Below are 22,665 nucleotides of genomic sequence, written 5' to 3' on the forward strand. Positions count from 1 at the left end.
ACACCCTATGGCAATTCTACGGTTTCGAACTTTCTCATGAGTCACATGGCATTTGTTTCCACCCACAACTACGACGTTCAGCACAGGAGAATCAACTTGGTATATTTGTGATGTAGGGAAGTTTAGCTATCTAAATAGTGACAGCCTGAACTATCTTCTGTAGTTAGCTGAATTCTCTCGAGCTTATTCTTGACAGAGCGTGCCGGAAGGACAATTGAAACAGATCAACCGAAAAGTTCATGTCTAGCTGTACCCGGGGGTTTGCTTAGCTTAACGTGCCATCTCAGAAATGTCTGGTCCACGCAAGAAGTACACCTATAAGAAAAATCGTATATAATATTTGCTTTGAGTATTTTCCATCGAACTTGGACACCTATCAGGACGAGGTAGTGCAATAATATAATAATGGCAGACCTCCGGACTTACAACGTTATCATTCTGGGACTAGGGTTTCTGTTCATTTTCACTGCCTTCACTACTTGTGGAAACATTGAAGTAAGTCAAAGTACCGTAACCAGAAATTGTTATGGATACTATTGCCTGGTTATTCAATAGATCCACGCTTGATTGATACGTTCATATTATAGTGACTAATCAAGCTGACTCCATTAGCTAGTTTAATGTAGTTTCATTGAAGTAAAAGTAATTGAGCAGCTTTTTTATTCAGAGCGATGTGCACATGTATGCGATGTTTCCATTCTAGGTCATTTTGACTCTGATATAAAAAAATCTAATTCAGTCATGTGTTTATCATAGTACATCATTTTCTGTAATTTTGTAGCACATTGCTTTTGACGCTGAAGTTTAGTAATTTCACCCCATGAATGAATTTGCAGCTGTTTATTTGCCTGTACATCTTCCCTCTCACATGATGTCCTTAGAAGCCATATCAGTAATGTGTTGTTGGAATCCTGGGTCATGCGCAATCTCGTGTTTCCAATTTCTTCATTGTCAATAGATTGTCATGCCAACACAATTACTCAAATTAATGCATTTAAAGGTTAGTACCCACAGGACACGTTCTGTGGCAGCAATATATGAGACCGCATTTTATATTTTTCTATGCTTGACAAAAATATACAATTTCCCCTTTGTATTAAAGCAATCCATAGTTAAAAGCCTGGACAATGGTACCTTCACTGGAAGTGGTTATCACAGGTGAGTTGGATGATGCTTCCATGGGCAAAATATAAACATTGACCCATAAATCTGACACTAAACTTGTCTCTGTATTGTGTCTTTTCTGTTTTTACAACAGCCTTGGAATCATCTATGGAATTTTCTCTTTTGCAAATGTGTTAGCTCCAGCTGTGGTTACAATAATTGGACCTCAGTTTTCAATGTTTTTAAGTGGAATTCTTTATAGGTGAGTATCTAGCTGGCACAATAAAAAAAAGACTTGGAATGTCCATCAAAAATTTAAAGATCTGTTATTGATTTCTGGTGTAGTTGTCTAATGTTTTTATGGTTTCATTATTTTCCCTAGTGGGTACATAGCTGTGTTCATCAACCCATCAACATGGTCATTTTACTTGTCCTCAGTACTAATCGGCATAGGAGCAGCCAGTAAGTCCAGTCTTATGGAATCTCTCTTTAGACTATGGCGGTATACACAGGCAGATTCATTTAAATCTCTTTTCACTAATTACTCTTTTTGACCAACCATATCAGCTCTTAAAAATAACAGATGCAATTTATCAGAAGAACAATTCAGGGTTTTTCCTGGCTCAAAATTTGGCAAAAGTGGTACCCCAACCCCCGCTCCCCTCACTCCACCGGACACCCCTCTGTGAAATACTTTATTTAACATCTGGCTGCACACTTGAAAAAAGAAAACTACTAAGGTGTTAAATCTGCTCTGTTGTCAATGCCCACCTGAGGAGCTAATGCACACTACAATGTCCTCTCTTATAGCAACCAAAATATACAAGCGATATATTGATTATTTACGTATTAACATGTTACATATATGTATATTTGACATGTAGGTTTTTAGCCTCATTGTGTTTTTTGTTCTCCTCTGCCTGTCCAGGACTAGTTGACATTTAGTGCATCCAGCCTATAGTTTCTGCTTGGCTGTTTTACTAAGCCCCCAAACACATTGGCTCCATGATGCTTCTAGCATACAGAGCATATCCTTCTCTCTTCATTATGTTTGAGCCACCTGAGAAGATTTAGCCATTCAGTGTCAAAACCAAATGTATTAGAAGATCTAGGAATCACATAAAAAAACATTAAATCACTCATCAAGCTTTATAATTTATCACCATCAATATTATTGTCTATTTTTGTTGTCATAGGTTGTTCTTATTTATTTGACTTGAATTAAATACACACCAGTGCTGTATATATGTTTTTTTTCTGCAACCCTGTTGTGACATCACATCATTTATCTTCCTCTCTTGAGTTCCTTCATCTGTATTTGGCTACGCAGCTTGCACTGATCCAGAGTCTTCATGTTCATATGTATATTATTAGTGGCTTAAATATATTGGTTTAATTACACCATATATTGCATATATAATGTCTTCAGCTATCTTGCAAACTGTGATTCTAAAAAATGAAAGGAATACAATCATCTACTTTCTGAAAATCAAGACTGATGCATGAGTTGCTTTGCATATCAATGAATCGGTTTATCTTTAAATAAAACCAAACTTATTTTTTGCTGCTGTATCTCCAAGATTCTCATTATAACGAGATAAACATAAAGATGCAGCACCCCAAAAAAAAGGTTCACCTTATGGTTCAGGGGCTCTGTAGTATATCGTCCTGCTCAAGCCCATTCAATATACCAGCCCAAGCCCAATACCCATTTGTCAATACTGCCAATATAAAAAAAAAATATAGTTTTCTCCTATGGTCACATTTACTGCTGTATTTCTCTGGTGTTTCACGTATGAGTGCAAAATTATGTTTTACCATGCTGACATACAGAGTCGGTGTGAGATTTTGGGAAGGCGGTGGCCTTTGAGTTTTATTTGCAGGAAAATCCCTGAAATTTGGGGAAGATAATGTTAGGCTATGTCTGTTTCAATAAGAGAGTAGGTTGTCACTCGTTACATGTTCTAAACCTGTTATTGGTTTGAAATGCTATTTCAGTTGGAAGGGGATTTTGGATGGATGATCATGTGACCAGAGTGGCTCTTTAAAATCCAAAGTGCTGGTCTATAGATAGAAAATGGAAAAAATACAAGTTTCAGTATCAAAATAGTTTTTGTTCTCACTAAATTATATTTTGAGTCAAATCCAAGACAAGCACATTTCCTGCATGCTTGATAATGAATGTTGAATCTGCCGTGTCACATGCTGAGTCTGGACAAAGGTTACCAGCTTTATTATATCTGAAATGCAGCATGTTAATGAGTTACATGAAATAAAAATCCACAATGTCCCTAAATCCTTCGTTATTCGATTTTGAATCGATCATGTAATCAAATAGCATCCATTAATATTAATTGCTTCAGTATTTCTCAACAAGCCTCTCTTTTTCACATAAATCTTTTCCTTCTCCCCTCATCAGTGCTTTGGACAGCACAAGGATACTTCCTTGTGGAGAACTCTGATGTATCCACCATCAATAGGAATACAGGGATGTTTTGGGCCCTTTTGCAGTGCAGGTACAGTAGAGCCCTATTAAGGCTAACTAATAATGACAATCGTTACATTATCCGGACACGGAAGCTGTATTGATGTGTTCTCTTTTTCAGCATGGTATTTGGCAATCTTTACATTTATTTTGATTGGAATGGAAGTACAGATATTTCAGGTATGTGTATTTTAAGCTGATCATTTTCATACTATGGACCAATGATGTTTTAAATCTAACACAGTTGAGCACATGAAAATGTATGATCATTTTAATGCTGAAAGGATGTTTCTCATGTGTCCTTCCTATAGTGCTGCGTTAATTTTAGGTGCAGTGTGTTTGCTGTTTATCACTGTATGTTTTGTTCTCATGTGCCTTTTAGACAAGAGCAGAAAGACAATCTTTATTGGTATGCTGGTCACCTCAGTTTTGGGAACATTAAGCTTCCTGGCTCTGAGAAAAAGTAATCCACCGGAGGAAGAAATGCTCAGTGATGAGGAAGGGCAGTCTTTGCTCTCAACTCGAATTATGTTAGTTACATTTCTTATTAATTGAACGTATTTCAATGGGAGGCCATGCCACTGCTTAGTTTTTTTAACGTTTTCAACTTGATTATCAAATAATAATTAAATTGTATTGCTTCTTGGATAATTGTCCTTAATGCGTTGCAGGTATAAACAAAGAGCCAACTCTGCAGTACATGATGCAAAGACAGAATTCAGTAAGTTAATGTAGCACAGATATTATTATACAATAGTTTGACTCTCATTTTTTATTTCTCCAAAGGACAGCTCTGTTACCTCGCCTATGTTGTTTCCGTATTTACTGTCCTGTTAGGCATCCACAAAATGCCATATTTGTTTTCGTCTCTTCAGAGGCAATCTTGCAACTGCTCCAAACTAAAACAATACTACTTCTGAGCTGTTGCATGGCATACAGTGGTAAGTAGCAAAACATCCACAGCAAAACATCCAGGGGATTTTCATAATGGAGAAGTTTTCTGACAGTGTGTTGTCCTTTTAAGGTCTGGAGCTGTCTTTCTACAGTGGTGTTTATGGGACTTGTATCGGAGCCACAACACAGTTTGGAACCGCAGCTAAAGGCTTGATTGGGATCTCAGGAATCATGGTGGGGATTGGAGAGATAGTTGGTAGGTTTGTGTTGCTTTCAGTATGACTTGAAGTAAAATATTTTTTCTATGTCGGGGTAACTAACCCGGAAACTAGTTTGACCGTAATATCTCTTGTTATTTGCCAGGAGGAGGTTTATTTGGACTAGTGTGTAAGAACAACCGCTTCCGACGAACATCTGTGGTCTTCCTGGGGATGGTTGTCCATTTTATAGCCTTCTACTTGATTTTCCTTAACATCCCAGATGATGCGCCTGTGGTTTTACAAACAAGCACACTGAACAAGCCATATCTGACACCAAGGTATTGGTTTAATATCACTGAAAATGCAAAAAGGCTGTGTATTGTTTTTCTATTAATCCAAGACCATGTCTGTTAAAAATAATAATTTTGGAACCCCCTCACCTGCTTGTTTCTTAGTGTTCCCATCGCCCTGCTGTGTAGTTTCCTGCTTGGACTTGGCGACAGCTGTTTCAACACTCAACTGTACAGCATCTTGGGACGTGTTTATGCTGAGCAAAGTGCACCTGCTTTTGCCATCTTTAAATTCATCCAGGTGACCCCCAGGAGAGCTTTATACATGCTGAACATTTGGCAAATGTTTAACAGCAACTTTGGTGTGGTGGGTGCAGTTCATTGCAGTGTAGTTCATTAATAATTTATGATGGCTTGTTTAGGGTTGAATGGGTACAAAAAGACTGCATCCCTTGTGTGGTTATACTAAGAATAACTAAGGGAGAGAACAATTGAAGGCAGTTTTCCAGGAGTAGGCACAAAGGTTCAAATTTAAACAACTTTTTAGCTTACTCTCTAATGAGTTACTTTATTTTTTCTTACCAAGCAAACCATGCAGGGTAAAAACAATTATGTCTGTTGCCAACCCCTGCTGTTTTATGTTACACAATAATTGCTTTGTGTTTTTATACAGTATTTTTCCTACTTTCTATTAGTTTTTATTTGAAATGTAGTTTAGTTTCACATTTCTGGATTGAGTTTAATAATTTTTTTCAGTTGTAGTATACTGCTGTTCCTTCCTAGATTATTGTAGTACTTGTTTTTATTTATTAATTTAATTATGTTTTGTCAATGCTCTTTGCTACAAATGCTACCATCTTCTGATGTAACAACACATTTACTGTTGTCTCACACTGCAGTGTGTTTAAAATAATACACTAAGAGTGTGTTAACAACCTACCACTGGTGGTTTAGGGTATGTTGCTGTGGCCTTCATTGTTCAAGCCCCACTTTTGGCCTTAGGCTAGACGAGCTATCTAATAACATGATAGCTGGTGATAGTGTTGGACAAGCCAGAACTGTTTAAAAAAAAAAATTTTTTGAATATAATTCATTATAATTCATTTCTCAGTATGATAAATTCTGCATAGTTTTCTCTTGAAATTCGTTAATTATTTTCAAATATTTCATGATTGGTTTTCAGTTCTAGTTTACTATAGTGTATATTATAACATTGATATTACCGTATTCAATGGCATGTCCTAGTTTTACCACATGGTAAAACTGGCTGTTGTTGTTACCACATGGCTCTTAGATCTTTTTCTTAGAAGTGTCTCTGGCGCTTATGATCCAGATTGTTATCTGTGCATGTGTTTATTCCCTATACCATTTTTGCGTAAATTATAATGGCCCTCCCACCATGACCCCCCACCTCCCATTGTCTGATGGGATCATTTAACGTAAGAAAATGCCCTCTCCTTTAACTATTCTTACCTATCTGCCATTGGACCTTTCTCTCCCTTGATGACACTTTGTGGTCTGGAATAGGTAGAATTTTCTCATGCTATTTTCTAGATCCACTGTTCTGGATTACTATCTGGACAAATCAAGATCCGCAGCCACTAGTTGGTTTCTGATAATTGGACTGTGTAAGACCTTACAAAAGATATGTTGAATTAATTTCTTTAAAACATTTTTTTGTCTTCTCTCCTTTCCCAGTCTGTGTTTGCAGCAGTAGCCTTCTTCTACAGTGGCTACCTGCTGTTGACATGGCAGCTACTCATTATGGTCATCCTGGGCTTCACTGGAACACTCAGCTTCTTCATGGTGGAACGAATACAGACCTTCTCTGTTGACTTACAACCATAGCTTAACAACCCATAATTTAAACACTGACACAGTCACGCGTGTCATTTCTACATATCTAGCTTTTTATCAGTGAATGTGATTTACCTAAACTGCCTTGAACCATGGGGGGGGGTGCAAGATGTTGTTAGGCATTACACAGCAAAGATACTGGATATATACAGCCTTTAGCCATGGTATATTGGTTATACTCCACAAAACCCAAAGGTGCCTTATTCTTTTCATAAACTGGTCATCAATGTTATTCAAAAGTTGTCTTTTTTGGTCATTACTGTGGTAGATGTTCTGATGTGGCACGGATTTCAGCCAGCACAGCATTTAGGAATTGAACCAGCCTGGCTGTTTAGCCACTCTTTGTTCACTTTGTGTATAGACTGAAATGGTCTACGTGTCATGATCCCTATAAAACCTAGCGGCAAATCGTGATATTGGTTCTTTTGCATTACACCATACATTTTTCCCATTAGAAATTCTAAGAAACACTTAGGTGTACCCAAGCTCATCGTTTTGATGACCCTGTAAATCTCATGAAGTTTGCCAACATATTTGCTACTAGTAACTCAACGTAAATAGTGTATTGGCATAAATTAAGCCAATATTGATAAAAAGTCAACTTTTCCTATAGATATTTACGTAGTTATCAAAACGTCAAGAAGGTTTAAGCCAACATGAAACACAGATCTCATTTCAATTGGGTCTACAAATATTTTTTTTTTTTTGCCAGTGTTCCTGGGCTTATGATTCATACTATTTTAGTCAATTGCTCTCAGGGTTGGTTTTTAAGATAATAGTTGCAAATTCTGTGGTAGTAATACATGTCATTCTTTTTTAACTTGTGGAATATATATATATTTTTTAATTTAAATTTTTTTTAAGTGGAAGAAGGTTATCAAATAAAACTGAACTCAGTAATACAAGTACTGACCTATATTGTATGCTCAAAATAAACAATTACCCAGCAAAAAGTATGTCATAAATATGTACGTTTTGAAAAATCTCATTGTCCAGTTATTATACGGGTCAAATTTAGATAAAATTCTTTACCACGCATGGATAACGGAAATTCGTTTTTTTCTAAGTTGGAAGACATTTTAAGTCATTCATTGGCGCAAAATAGTTTTAGGTCATTGATACTTATGACAACCCTCTTCACTGATTTTAAGTTTTGAGACTAACTATTTCTTTGTTGATACTCACTTGTGCTTGTGGGTTTCATTTTCATGAAGAGCCACTTGCAGCCAAATCAAAGCTTCCTGGCATAGATATCCATGCTTTTGAATAATATGTCCTGGTGCCAGAGAGTTCAAGATGCCAGAGACTCAGGATCAATAGAAGCAAAAAAAAACAACAACCATAACTTCCACATATTTATTTTGTTTATGCATTCTAATTTGCAGTGCCCAAAACCACATCTAGTGTTTGGCTAAAGTGCTTTCATTTCATCCAGAAAAATCTAAATGCATGGTGTTTTCAGGAGACAATTACACTTAAATTGGAACCACCATAATATTTGCAAGGACTATCCAGTAATGTTAGGAAATAATACAATAACTGTGTAGTAAGTAGTTAAGTCTCAGCTTTTTTGTTGTTGATATTATTAATCTATATTTAAGGAACAAAGAGTTCCATGGCAACAATCATTTAACATTAAAAAAATTCAGACTAATCACAGTGCAGTTGAACTTGAAACAATAATGGTTATTCTGTGGGACAATGTCATGCGATATGCGTTATATCCAGACGATGGTGCTAAGATTCCAGTATTGTACCTTTTACAGAAAGTACGCAGGTCTGCATTTTGACTAGAAAAAAGGAAACCGAAACATGGATAATAAAATCTAAATTAATTCCTATTCCTTTCTAAAGACTTTAAGGTAGCTCATATTGTTGCTGTTCTCCTTTTCTTGGGGGTAAACACAGTCTGAACAAAGACAAATTTACATCCTCGTGATAATGCACTCTTGTGTGGTTTTCTATTGCATGTCCTTACTGGTGCTACATGTCCTTACTGGTGCTACATGTCCTTACTGGTGCTACATGTCCTTACTGGTGCCACATGTCCTTACTGGTGCCACATGTCCTTACTGGTGCCACATGTCCTTACTGGTGCCACATGTCCTTACTGGTGCCACACGTCCTTACTGGTGCTACACGTCCTTACTGGTGCCACATGTCCTTACTGGTGCTACATGTCCTTACTGGTGCTACATGTCCTTACTGGTGCTACATGTCCTTACTGGTGCCACATGTCCTTACTGGTGCCACATGTCCTTACTGGTGCCACATGTCCTTACTGGTGCTGCACGTCCTTACTGGTGCCACACGTCCTTACTGGTGCCACACGTCCTTACTGGTGCTACATGTCCTTACTGGTGCTACATGTCCTTACTGGTGCTACATGTCCTTACTGGTGCCACATGTCCTTACTGGTGCTACATGTCCTTACTGGTGCTACATGTCCTTACTGGTGCTACACGGCACTGCAACTATGTCATACGTATTGCTAAAGGTGTCTTATTTGTCTTATCTTAACGCTTGCAAAAGTGTAGACCGCTGAAAGGAACAAGCACTGTGCAGATCAGATTTCTGCTGTGTTTACGAGCATCTTCAACACCTCACTTGGAGACATGCTGCATCCGGGCTTGTTCGTAATCCCAGTCCCCAAGAAACCAATGATCGCAGAACTAAATGACTAAAGACCCGACTACAGACTCTGTGGCCATGAAATCATTTGAGTGTCTTGTACTGTCCACCTAAAGACCACCACCGGCCAGCAGGTCTGGGGATGATGCGGTCGACATGGTTCTTCACTTCTTCCTCTAGCATCTAGACTCCCCTGGAACCTACGCCAAAATCCTGTTTGTGGGCTTCAGTTCCACTTTCAACTGGGAGTGCCCGAGTCCACATGTATGTGGATTACAGCCTTCCTGTCCAACAGGAAGCAGCACATGAGGCTGAGGAAGCACCTGTCCGACCTGCCCTGACCATCACCACCGGCTTCCCACAAGGTTGTGTAATGTCCCTCCTACTCTTTTCCATGTACACCAACAGCTGCACCTCCAGTCACCACTCTGTCAAGCTCCTGAAGTTTGCAGATGACACCACCCTCATCAGACTTATTTCTGATGGGGACGAGTCTGCCAATCAGAACTTGGAGCTCAACCCTACCACCCCACCCATTGCCATGGGTGGCTCCCCAGTCAACTTTGTAGAGGCCTTTCGCTTTCTGGGCATGACCAACACCCAGGACCTCAAATGGAGCTGAACACCACCTCGCTTGCAAAGAAAGCACAGCAGATGATGTACTTCCCGCAACAGTTGAAAAAGTTCAACCTGCCAACTATGACAGTGCGTTTCTACACTGCCATCTTAAGTCCATCCTGACCTCCTCAATCACTGTCTGGTACACTGCAGCCACTGCTAGGGCAGGCTGCTACTTAACATCTGCTCTGCAGAGAGAGTGATTGCCTGAAATAGGCCTTCTCTACATGACCTACACACCTCCAGGACACAGAGGAGAGCGGCAAAGATTGGGGCTGATCCCACTCATCCTGGAAATGGACTATTCAGTGATATCCCATCTGGCAGAAGGCTGAGGTCTGTCAGGACCAATGTGGTGATCCACATGAATGGAATTACTGAAATAAATAGACTTTTTGATGATATTCAAATTTTATGACTAGCACCTGCACAAGTGAACAAGCAGCCTTGAAGAGCAATGAGGGCACCTAAGGTTCTACAGTACTTCACAGGTTATCCTATATTGACTGCATTATCATAAACCTAGCATGTTCCTCCTTTGCACTATTTCCTAAGTCAATTGCACAACTTCCTTCACTACACACCAAAACAAGGATATGTGATATGTCATTAAGTTATGCAAATGCATCTATGACTGCTCTGTTGTTTTTTGTAATACTAAATGGACTGAAGTTTAACACATATCAAGAAGCGCTTACAGATGCGGCCAAATCTATAAATTCCCTTAAACTGGTCTTTAATAACTCAATTTCTAAGCTTCTAAAATACATTAACATTTTAAACAACTAATCAAAACAGCAGAACCATTTTTATGTAAATGTAAGTTTACTAGCATTTTCATTCAGTATTAAAGAACAAAATTAGACAATAGTACTTAAATAATTATTATTGTAGAACCAAAATTATAGACCACATTTTCACATTTGCTTTTAAGTGTAAGGGTGTTTGTATTTTTTCCCACATCTTTTATTTTTTGTGGCATTTTTTAAATGGAAAAGTGACAGCATAACTAAACTAATTCACATTTTCAAGTATCAACCTTTAGGCTGCCATTATTCTTAATAATGGTACCTGTGAAAAGTAATTTCCATAACTTGGATAGCCTGCCCAAAGCATTTAAAGTATGTCCTGCATGCTTGCTCAGTAAAAGCATTCTAAGATAGTTAAACAGACCTACTGAACGGCTCTGTTTAAATGGCCTTTCACAATTCCCTCTAGTGTCTCTTTACTTGGCATTTTTTCATAAACAACCTGTCATAAAATAGCAACAATACTGTAATAAAAAACTGTTTAGAATTCCTCCATAATTTCAACGATATATCTTATTATTAATGAATACACAGTGGGACATTTCCCACTGAAATGAAACACTGGGAAACACCCCACTGTGTCTTCATCATAATTAATGACAAACCAACATTGTGTCACTACCAGTCAGGAACACTTTTCAAAAATGAAGTGATTGTAACAAACACTACAAAACCTTTAACTTCATATCTAAAACTTGGGTGAAAATGGCACTACTTGGTGGCTGTGGATTTCCACCATAGCTGTTTTGTAATCCTTCCAAGGAACAGCAATGAGGAAGTAGGCCTATTTTGTTTTCAGAAATTCAACCTCCATATTTGCATGGGGGTTGTGCCGTATAATTTTTAGCCAATCAAATGTCAGATGCTTTCAAACTATCTGAGTATTTTGGGAAGCCATTAGAAGAGTAGGAAAAGGAGGAACATTGAAAGGCCAGAGAGACTGGTGTGACAACCTTGTGTACTTTAGATGTAATCTACATGTTGATACATCAGTACTTCCAAATAAAGTACACACCCAATTTTTTCATTCTAGGTATGAACAGCGTGCCTGTACATGTGTCAGACAGACAAGGCAAAAGGTAGCATAAGTCTGTTTATCCACTCAGTGTTTCTTCAACCATAAACTGTGGTTTTCACACAAATGCTATTTTACAGAAACTGTACATGCAGACTGTGGAACATTGCTTAGACTGCAACATTGTCATGCCTAAATAGTTTTCACTCTTTGTATGGTATTGAAAGATCTATGATAATATGAAGAAATCTCAAATCGCCAAGATGTAAAATTGGAAAAGTGCAAACAATGATCACAGACAGTCATCACAGACAATGATAAGAGCTATCACACTGTACTTGCATGGCTTGGTCTGTACAGAAAGCAGTGAGAAAAGGACTTCCAAGTGTCAGACATTGTCCTCCCTGGGAGTTGGGTAGGAAATGTAGAGGAGTGTTCCCTGCAGAAGTATGGGGGACCTCAGACATGTTGACGTGCCTGCCCTGATCCGCACTCTGCCCTGCAATAACTGGATCTAGGCTATTTGGCCCCAGGCTCTGTAAAGCCTGATAACTATCATCACTTGGGGCAAGGCTACATCCAGGGACCTGAGTGCTGTGGTAGCATGGATTCATATCATAAATCAGCGTCTCTCCACTGTCCACATCCTGTAAGCCTGTTGGTAGCAGTGGCATGTCCATGGTGGCATCAGTCCCTCTCACACTACCCTTGCAGACCGCCTCACTGAAGCGCTGATTTCTAGTAACAACACTGATACGACTGAGAGGTGCAGACACATTGCTGTCGTCAGAGCCAAAGGTCAGACAGGTGTCTTCCGCTGACCTGGTGGTCTTGGAATCAACATCGGAGCAGTCAGACAATTTATATGAAAAGTCGGTTAGCAAAGCAGGTGTGCCATTTGTAGACAAATGGAGGCCTGGTTGACCAGTACCAAGACACATTTGTGGAGCATGGTGTGAGATGTCAACATGGCACGGCTGAGTAGAAAATGGAAAGGTCTTGCTTGGTTCTGACTCCTCGAGGCTGCTGGGGGCTGCTGTGCTGGAGTAGGTCAAGTTGTTGTAGCAAGACGAGCCTCCAGAATCCTTCATTAAACTGACAGCATTTACCGGAGGGTCTAAGACAAATGGCTTCTTGGAATTCCCATAGGAATTATCAAGGTTGGGAAAGACTTGTCTCAGGGCCTCTTGACAAAGACTGATTATCTGCACATTATTAAGGGCCGGACTGGTGGGGTCTACGTGAGCATAACCCAGTGAAGAGGAGTCAAGCTCAGAGCAACTGCCTTGCTGGTGTCCACCACTGCTGCCATCCTCCATAAAGGATTTTGTCCTGTTGGTTTAAAAAAAGCAATATGCAGTGAATTAAAGCTTATTTACTATTTTAATGAGTTGAACATCAATATATTTTCATATTGCTATGTAGGTATTGCAATATAGGCTATTGCATTACATGCTCACCATGATTTTCCTTCTGTTTGGTCCACTTCGGAAGAATCTAAATGGATGGGGGATATAAGAAGTTTGGGAGCATCCAATACCTGTGGTAGATAAACATTACAAAATGCAAGTTCACATATGAAATGTTATTAAAATATGAATGTAATCAAGGTTTTGATGCTGAACAGACTTTTATGTAGACAAAGACAGACCTTAGGTACTCCTGGAACCATATGTCCAATCACTGAGTTTGAACATTTAGGAATGTTATCCCACCACTTGGCTTTGAGTCTGAGGAGAGAATAGAAGGATGCAAAATACTGTAGTGCCAATATGATGAATTGAACATAAAAAAATACAAGCATTTAAAACAGTGACATTGCGTCCTCTACACACCTGTGAAGACAACTTACCTCACAACACACCAAAACAGAGCAGTTGTGATGATCACAACAATAATGCAAATTAAAACAATAACAACATTGAACACTCCTTGAGATGATGGAGCTGTGAATCAGAAAAAAGTACAATAAGGTAAATGGTGAAAGCATGAATAAGGTTTGATAAACTGAGTACCATGGTACATGCTCTTTAATCACTTACGACTATTAAATTCTAAGTCTTCACTCCAGTCACTGAAACGGTTACTAAAGTCGGAATAGGTTCTGATCTTCAGAGCATAAACGGTGTTTGGTTCCAAGTCACTGCCAAGTATTTCATGGGAAGTTGATGAGATATTTAGGGACAACTGTAGGTAAAAGGTCAGAGGGAAAACATCTTGTTATAGAAAAGGAAACGGTAGAATGCTGTAATATTGTATATTTCTCATATCACCCTACCCCATCAGTTTGTCCTTTCTTGCTGTAGCTCATTTCGGCAATAAAATTTTTAGAGGGTATATCCTTATAGTTTGTCTTCCATTTGACCCAGATATTCTTATTTTCTGTTATGATCACTTCTTGGATGGTGGGGGCTTTGGGTTTTACTGTATGGGAAACATTGAAAATCTCAATTAAAAGGTGGTGCACATTAATATTCTTTGTAACAGTAATTCAGTTGCAAGTAGGAACCTGCACATGTAATGTACAGTAAATAACTTACTGCTGTCTTTGATATAGATTTTTCCAGAAGTCAGTTGCTTCCCAGAATGTGAAAGATTTGCTATAAAAACCTCCCCAATAATTAGGGTCATGTTCTTAATAGAGCAGCTACATTTGGAAACAACACTGGAACTCTCCTTGTCTTCAAAAGCACAAAGTTCTTTAAATCTGCTGAAAAGGTAGAATAATGCAATGTTGAAAGCTAAAATGGCTGTCTATTGATAAACATAAACAACAGAAACATTTTAAAATTATAAACTTACATTTTCTTTTCATCCAAAATCAATTCCAAGTTGTATCCACTACAGTTAGACTCAGTAGTTAAAAGACAAACCATACTTTTGTCATAGTCATTGAAGCACTGAAGATTTCCATTACTCATTGCTACAAAAAAGTAATCAAGAAAATTATCAACTATGTTATTTTTTGATTAGGCAGCATTCTGAGATTAAAGGCATATTTCTGAACTTTGACAACCTTTATCCCCTTCCTCAATAAAATGCTATATCAATCAAATGTATTTAAATCAATCAAATGTATTTATAAAGACAGAGACACCCTGTCTTAAACCCCAAGGAGCAAACAACAGTAGTGTTGGATTTCAAAATATTTAAAATATACAAGTTATCTCTCTGCATCTAGAAGGAGTGTAGTTACAGGTAGCATAATTGCAACAAATGTAAGTCTATTAGTACAGTGTGGTAGTTAAGAAGAAAGAGAAGAAAGAAGAAACCTAGAGAGGAGTTGGACTCTAAGTGGTGGACAGGTCTTTTCTTGCGGTCCAAGGTGAATATTAAGAGTACATTACATCTTTAGGCCACGTCAGATGTTCAGATGGCCTGCAGGTTAATAAATACACATGGGCTATGTCCAGATGGGCTATATATACACACTCACCTAAAGGATTATTAGGAACACCATACTAATACTGTGTTTGACCCTCTTTCGCCTTCAGAACTGCCTTAATTCTACGTGGCATTGATTCAACAAGGTGCTGAAAGCATTCTTTAGAAATGTTGGCCCATATTGATAGGATAGCATCTTGCAGTTGATGGACATTTGTGGGATGCACGATCCAGGGCACGAAGCTCCCGTTCCACCAAAGATGCTCTATTGGGTTGAGATCTGGTTACTGTGGGGGCCATTTCAGTACAGTGAACTCATTGTCATGTTCAAGAAACCAATTTGAAATGATTTTAGCTTTGTGACATGGTGCATTATCCTGCTAGAAGTAGCCATCAGAGGATGGGTACATGGTGGTCATAAAGGGATGGACATGGTCAGAAACAATGCTCAGGTAGGCCGTGGCATTTAAACGATGCCCAATTGGCACTAAGGGGCCTAAAGTGTGCCAAGAAAACATCCCCCACACCATTACACCACCACCACCAGCCTGCACAGTTGTAACAAGGCATGATGGATCCATGTTCTCATTCTGTTTACGCATTCTGTTTAATTCTGACTTTACCATCTGAATGTCTCAACAGAAATCGAGACTCATCAGACCAGGCAACATTCTTCCAGTCTTCAACTGTCCAATTTTGGTGAGCTCGTGCAAATTGTAGCCTCTTTTTCCTATTTGTAGTGGAGATGAGTGGTACCCGGTGGGGTCTTCTGCTGTTGTAGCCCATCCGCTTCAAGGTTGTGCGTGTTTTGGCTTCACAAATGCTTTGCTGCATACCTCGGTTGTAACGAGTGGTAATTTCAGTCAAAGCTGTTCTTCTGTCAGCTTGAATCAGTCAGCCCATTCTACTCTGACCTCTAGCATCAACAAGGCATTTTCGCCCACAGGACTGCCGCATACTGGATGTTTTTCCCTTTTCACACCATTCTTTGTAAACCCTACAAATGGTTGTGCGTGAAAATCCCAGTAACTGAGCAGATTGTGAAATACTCAGACCGGCCCGTCTGGCACCAACAACCATGCCACGCTCAAAATTGCTTAAATCACCTTTCTTTCCCATTCTGATATTCAGTTTGGAGTTCAGGAGATTGTCTTGACCAGGACCACACCCCTAAATTCATTGAAGCAACTGCCATGTGATTGGTTGATTAGATAATTGCATTAATGAGAAATTGAACAGATGTTCCTAATAATCCTTTAGGTGAGTGTATATACATATATACACACTGTGCATATACACAGTATGTAATGTTATGTTACACTTAACCGTGTGCACCTGTGTGATCCTTTGCCCAAACATTAGGTATTCTTGGTCAACTAAGTCTTGTGGGATCAAATAAAATTTGATACATAAAAATTTGATATATAAAAGCGGCAGTGGTCTCCAATTATTTCCTGGAGCTATATCCAGGAAAGAAATTGGAAACCACTGCACCTTTTTCTTTCCTTTCCAAAAATGTCGAAAAGGAAGGTTTTAAGTGAGGAACAGAAGGGTTAAAATTAAGAGACAACTGCAAACTGAACGCTTCTGTTCCTCACTCAAACTTTCCTTTTCAACTTTTTTTTACATATATACACACACAGACATATACACAGTGATTAAATATATTTCACATTACTCATTAATTATCTAGAATATACACCTCAATATATTTCATGATGTTAGCTGTAAGTGCGCAATATGCCCATCTTGATTTAGTGCATAGGGTAAGCAAATACATAAATATAGCTTACGAGCTGATCCATAGTCAGTATTGTGGAATAATAATGATGTTAAGGTTAGATGTGAATCGACAAAAGTTGACTTTCATTATTGCCTATAGCAGGCTATCTATTGCGTACATTCTGTGGATTTGTCGGAAAGGCACAATATAGAGTATACAAAAATTCCTTAAAATCTACCCACAAAGATATAGCAAGGCTGCTTACCATCATCAGCATTCAAAGTACCCAAGTTTGTGAGCATCACAAGAAATATGAAATACATTTTCGACCAATAATCGAAAGTAAAGCATATAGGGTAATTACAATCTGCAATCAGAGAGAAATGTTTTTCTGTTAGTTGAAATGCCCAAAAGGTTTTGTGCTAGTTTTTAGGCTATTCTATATTTGATGGTCCAGTTTCGACAACAATATCAGTACAGGCCAGTGAAATCAATATAATACAGGACTTTGCTTAATGTGTCCACAAAATTGCCAATATATTCAACATTTTCTCTAGTTTAATTGGCTTAAGACACGAATATTTCTAACATACGCCACTCGCCCGCACAAAGACGGCTTGTAAGTGGGTCATTCGGTTTACTAAAATAACAAACAAAATAATTATATTAATACTTATCTACGATCTAAAGAGATAACAGTAGTTATTTTCACTTTACAAAAGCTGCGACAGACAAACTCGTCATTACTTACTGGTTAGTTCCATGGTTAGTTCCAGTGCCCAATAGGATTCGGAGAAGACGTAGTTCCTTATTTTCTCATGTTTAATGAAAGTCATTGCATAAGCAGTCTATAGCGTCCTTGCATTGATGACGACTCCAGATAAAATCTTCCGCTTCACACTATAAAGCAATAAGGTCAGAATGGGTGGCATACCCGGGCGTAGTTTACCCATAGCGTTTCTCACTAGTGTTCTGCCAGTAGCACTAACGATGACTTCACCTTCGTATTTTAATGAGGAAACCTTCAGAATAATGGTGCCAATGTCAATATATTGCATCGGGTATAATTCGTTCTAAAGATGGTCAAGTGTTAAGATATTTTTAATACGTTTTTAATATTTTTTTGGAACTTGTTGGCATTTGTCTTTGAGCTAGTAGTCTACAGTGGGGAGAACAAGTATTTGATACATTGATGATTTTGCAGGTTTTCCCACTTACAAAGCATGTAGAAGTCATCACATTGTATGTTTTTAAGTAATTAATTTGCATTTTATTGCATGACATAAGTATTTGATACATCAGAAAAGCAGAAATTAATATTTGGTACAGAAACCTTTGTTTGCAATTACAGAGATCATACGTTTCCTGTAGTTCTTGACCAGGTTTGCACTCACTGCAGCAGGGATTTTGGGCCACTCCTCCAAACAGACCTTCTCCAGATCCTTCAGGTTTCAGGGCTGTTGCTGGGCAATATGACTTTCTGCTCCCTCCAAAGATTTTCTAATGGGTTCAGGTCTGGAGACTGGCTAGGCCACTCCAGGACCTTGAGATGCTTCTTACAGAGTGCATTTCTACACTGTCATTTTAGAGTCCATCCTGACCTCCTCAATCACTGCCTGGTACACTGCAGCCACTGCCAAAGACAAGGGCAGGCTGCAACTTAACATCTGCTCTGCAGAGAGAGTGATTGCCTGAAATAGGCCTTCTCTACATGACCTACACACCTCCAGGACACAGAGGAGAGCGGCAAAGATTGGGGCTGATCCCACTTATCCTGGAAATGGACTATTCAGTGATATCCCGTCTGGCAGAAGGCTGAGGTCTATCAGGACCAAAACCTCATACCACAAGAAGTTTCTTTCTTACAACAGAAGGCCTCATGAACATGCCCCTGGAACCAAATTGACTATAGCCCACTCCCAGCATACACACACAACCCTGAACGGACAAATCTATCACCCTCTCCCACATACACACACAATCCTCAACTGGATAAATCTATCACCCCTCCCCACATAAATAAGCAACCTTTAACTGGATTCTGTTATTTTTAGTACTTTATTAATGCACAGTCCACACATTTTTCCAGGTGTTTTTATTTGTTTATACTTCCCTTAATCATTTTGTATTGTATTGATTGTTGCACCAATGTCCAGAAAAAATTCATTGTTTGTTGTGAAACTTAATTGGCAATAAAACCCTCTGTGATTCTGATTAAATGGATTTTACTCTTACATAGTCCATTAAAGTGATTAAACACTTAGAAATGTCCTCATTCTTGAAAGAAAAGCTAATTTTATCTATTAAAATAACATCAAATTGATCGGAAATACAGTGTAGACATTGTTAATGTTGAAAAGGATTATTGTAGCTGGAAATGGCAAATTTTTTATGGAATATCTACGTAGGTGCACAGAGACCCATTATCAGCAATTATCAATCCTGTGTTCCAATAGGATGTTGTGTTTGCTAATCCAACATTTTCATTTTAAAAAGGCTAACTGATCATTAGAAAACCCTTTTGCAATTATGTTAGGTCACCTGCCAATTGCTGTGCTGATTAAGGAAGCAATAAACTGGTCTTCCTTAGACCAGTTGAATATCTGGAGGATTGGATACTCGATTACAGGCTCAAAATGGCCAGAAACAAAGAACGTTCTTCTGAAACTCATCAGTCTATTCTTGTTCTGAGAAATAATAACTATTCTATGCACAAGAAATTGCCAAGAAACCGAAAATCTGGTAGAACGCTGCGTACTACTCCCTTCACAGAACAGCGAAAACTTGCTCAAACCAGAATAGAAATAGGACTGGGAGGCCTCGGTGCACAACTGGGCAAGAGGACAAATACCGTACATTAGTGTCTAGTTTGAGAAAAAGACACCTCACAGGTCCTCAACTGACAGCTTCATTAAATAGCACCCACAAAATATCAGTCTCAACATCGGCAGTGAAGAGGCGACTCCCAGGATGCTGTTCTTCAAGGCAGAGTTGGCAAGAAAAATACATATCTCAGACTGGCCAATGGAAACAAAAGATTAAGATGGGCAAAAGAACAAATATTAGACTGAAAGATTGGAAAAAAAGTGCTATGGACATATTTCAGTTTGAGGTATTCCGATCACAAAGAACATTCGTCAGACACAGACCAAATAAAAATATGCTGGAGGAGTGCTTGACAGCATCTGTCAAGCATGGTGGAGGTAATGTGATGATCAGGGGGTGCTTTGGTGGTGGAAAATTGGCAGAATGGTACAGGGTAAAAGGGATCTTGAAGGAAGGATTTCACTCATTTTGCAACGCCATGCTGGACCCTGTGGACAGTGCATGATTGGAGCAAATTTCCTCCTACAACAGGACAAAAACCAAAAGCACAGCTCCAAACTATGCAAGAACTACTTAGGGAAGAAGTAGTCGGTTGGTATTCTGTCTATAATGGAATGGCCAAAACAGTCACTGGATCTCAACCCTGATGAGCTGTTGTGGGAGCAACTTGACTGTATGGTACATAAGAAGTTCCCATCAAGGCAATTCAAGTTATGGGAGGTGATTCAATGAGCATCAGATTGCCTTCACAAATTGACACCTAGAATGCCAAAGGTCTACAAGGCTGTAAGTACTGCAAATGGAGGATTATTTGGCGAAAGAATAGGACAATATTTCAATTAAAAATAATTATTTCTAACCTCTTGCTACATTTCCTTTTCGAACTCATTCATATTTTTATGAAAAACAAGGACATTTCTAAGTGACCCCAATTTTTTGAACGGGGTATATATATATATATATATAAATTGGACATAATTGCACATAAAACTCAAAAAATGGGCTGGACGAAATCATTGGCACCCTTACCTTAATATTTGGTTGCACAGCCTTTGGAGAAAATTACTGAAATCAATCACTTCCTATAACCATCAATGAACTTCATACACCCGGAATTTTGGACCACTCTTCCTTTGCAAACTGCTCCAGGTCTCTCATATTGGAAGGGCGCCTTTTCCCAACAGCAATTCTAATGGCATTTAGATCTGGACTCATTGCTGGCCACTTCAGAACTCTCCAGCGCTTTGTTGCCATCCATTTCTGTGTGCTTTTTGAAGTATGTTTGGGGTCATTGTCCTGCTGGAAGACCCACAATCTCGGACGCAAACCCATCTTTTTGACACTGGGCCCTACATTGCGACCCAAAATCCTTTGTAATCCTCAGATTTCATGATGCCTTGCACACAGTCAAGGCACCCAGTGCCAGAGGCAGCAAAACAACCCCAAAACATCTTTGAACCTCCACCATATTTGACTGTAGGTACTGTGTTCCTTTCTTTGTAGGCCTCATTCCGTTTTCGGGAAACAGTAGAATGATATGCTTTACCAAAAAGCTCTATCTTGGTCTCATCTGTCCACAAGACGTTTTCCCAGAAGGATTTTGGCTTACTCAAGTACATTTTGGCAAACTGTAGTCTTGCTTTTTTATGTCTCTGTGTCAGCAGTGGGGTCCTCCTGGGTCTCCTGCCATAGCGTTTCATTCCATTCAAATGTCGACGGATAGTTTGAACTGACACTGATGCAACCTGAGCCTGCAGGACAGCTTGAATTTCTTTGGAACTTGTTTGGGGCTGCTTATCCACCATCAGGACTATCCTGCGTTGCAACCTTTCCTCAACCTTTCCCCAATTTGGACATTTTCACTCAGGGGTGTACTCACTTTTGTTGCCAGCAGTTTAGACATTTATGGCTGAGTGTTGAATTATTTTGAGGGGACAGCACATGTACACTGTTATACAAGCTGTACACTCACTACTTTACATTGTAGCAAAGTGTCATTTCTTCAGTGTTATCACATGAAAAGATATACTCAAATATTTACAAAAATGTGAGGGATGTACTCACTTTTGTGAGATACTGTATATATAATCCCTCCAACAAGGACATTTTCATGTTGATCACTGGACAGAAGATGCCATGAAACTTTCATTTTAATTTTGTTGTCCAAGCCAGATTCAAAAGTGGTGTCCATAAATCAGAGAAGTGAACGAGCAGCCAAAGGTTGCTACAGTACTTCACAGGTTATCCTGTATTGACTGCATCATATGCTATCATAAGCCTAGCATGTTCCTCCTTTGCACTAAGTCAATTGCACAACTTCCTTCACTACACACCAAAACAAGGATATGTGATATATGTCATGAGGTTATGCAAATGCATCTATGACTGCTCAGTTGTTTTTTGTAATACTAAATGGACTGAAGTTTAAAACATATCAAGAAGTGCTAACAGATGCGGCCAAATGTATAAATACCCATAAATTGGTCTTTAATAACTAATCATTTCTAAGCTTCTAAAATACATTAACATTTTAAACAACTAATCAAAACAGCAGAACCATTTTTATCAATCAATCAAATTTATTTATGAAGCCCTTTTTATAACAGCAGTTGTCACAAAGTGCTTTACAGAGACACCCGGCCTTAAACCTCAAGGAGCAAACAACAGTAGTGTTGGATTTCAGTGGCTAGGAAAAACTCCCTAAGAAGGCCGAATTTTAGGAAGAAACCTAGAGAGGACCCAGGCTCAGAGGGGTGACCAGTCCTCTTCTGGCTGTGCCGGGTGAGATATTAAGAGTCCAATTGGAATAATAAACACATTTCTCTGTGC

General features: G+C 38.9%; 2 protein-coding genes across 6 annotated transcripts; one reads left to right on the forward strand and one right to left on the reverse strand.

Moving 5' to 3' along the window:
* The first annotated feature begins 49 nt into the window (after positions 1 to 49).
* LOC105013234 (UNC93-like protein MFSD11) lies at positions 50 to 7,777 on the forward strand. Its single transcript, XM_010874618.5, has 13 exons — positions 50 to 495; positions 1,103 to 1,158; positions 1,259 to 1,366; positions 1,487 to 1,566; positions 3,524 to 3,620; positions 3,711 to 3,769; positions 3,972 to 4,119; positions 4,261 to 4,310; positions 4,465 to 4,530; positions 4,614 to 4,739; positions 4,847 to 5,021; positions 5,139 to 5,274; positions 6,672 to 7,777. The coding sequence occupies exons 1-13, from the start codon at positions 406 to 408 to the stop codon at positions 6,819 to 6,821; spliced, it is 1,341 nt and encodes a 446-aa protein (XP_010872920.1). The 5' UTR covers positions 50 to 405; the 3' UTR covers positions 6,822 to 7,777.
* Positions 7,778 to 11,060: 3,283 nt separating this feature from the next.
* LOC114840419 lies at positions 11,061 to 17,976 on the reverse strand. Of its 5 annotated transcripts, none has more exons than XM_029123781.2 (10): positions 17,762 to 17,976; positions 17,276 to 17,377; positions 14,706 to 14,826; positions 14,444 to 14,610; positions 14,182 to 14,327; positions 13,946 to 14,090; positions 13,756 to 13,849; positions 13,555 to 13,633; positions 13,364 to 13,443; positions 11,061 to 13,235 (listed from the first exon to the last, which is right to left on the reverse strand). In XM_029123781.2, the coding sequence occupies exons 1-10, from the start codon at positions 17,844 to 17,846 to the stop codon at positions 12,209 to 12,211; spliced, it is 2,046 nt and encodes a 681-aa protein (XP_028979614.2). In that variant the 5' UTR covers positions 17,847 to 17,976; the 3' UTR covers positions 11,061 to 12,208. The 5 variants fall into 5 exon arrangements, with proteins under 5 accessions (XP_028979614.2, XP_028979613.2, XP_028979615.2 ...); XM_029123780.2 differs by having other exon boundaries at positions 14,444 to 14,613; XM_029123782.2 differs by lacking the exon at positions 17,276 to 17,377 and having other exon boundaries at positions 14,444 to 14,613; positions 17,762 to 17,975.
* Positions 17,977 to 22,665: the final 4,689 nt, after the last annotated feature.

The sequence above is a fragment of the Esox lucius genome, chromosome 11 (genome assembly GCF_011004845.1).
Source record: "Esox lucius isolate fEsoLuc1 chromosome 11, fEsoLuc1.pri, whole genome shotgun sequence".
NCBI lineage: Eukaryota > Metazoa > Chordata > Actinopteri > Esociformes > Esocidae > Esox > Esox lucius.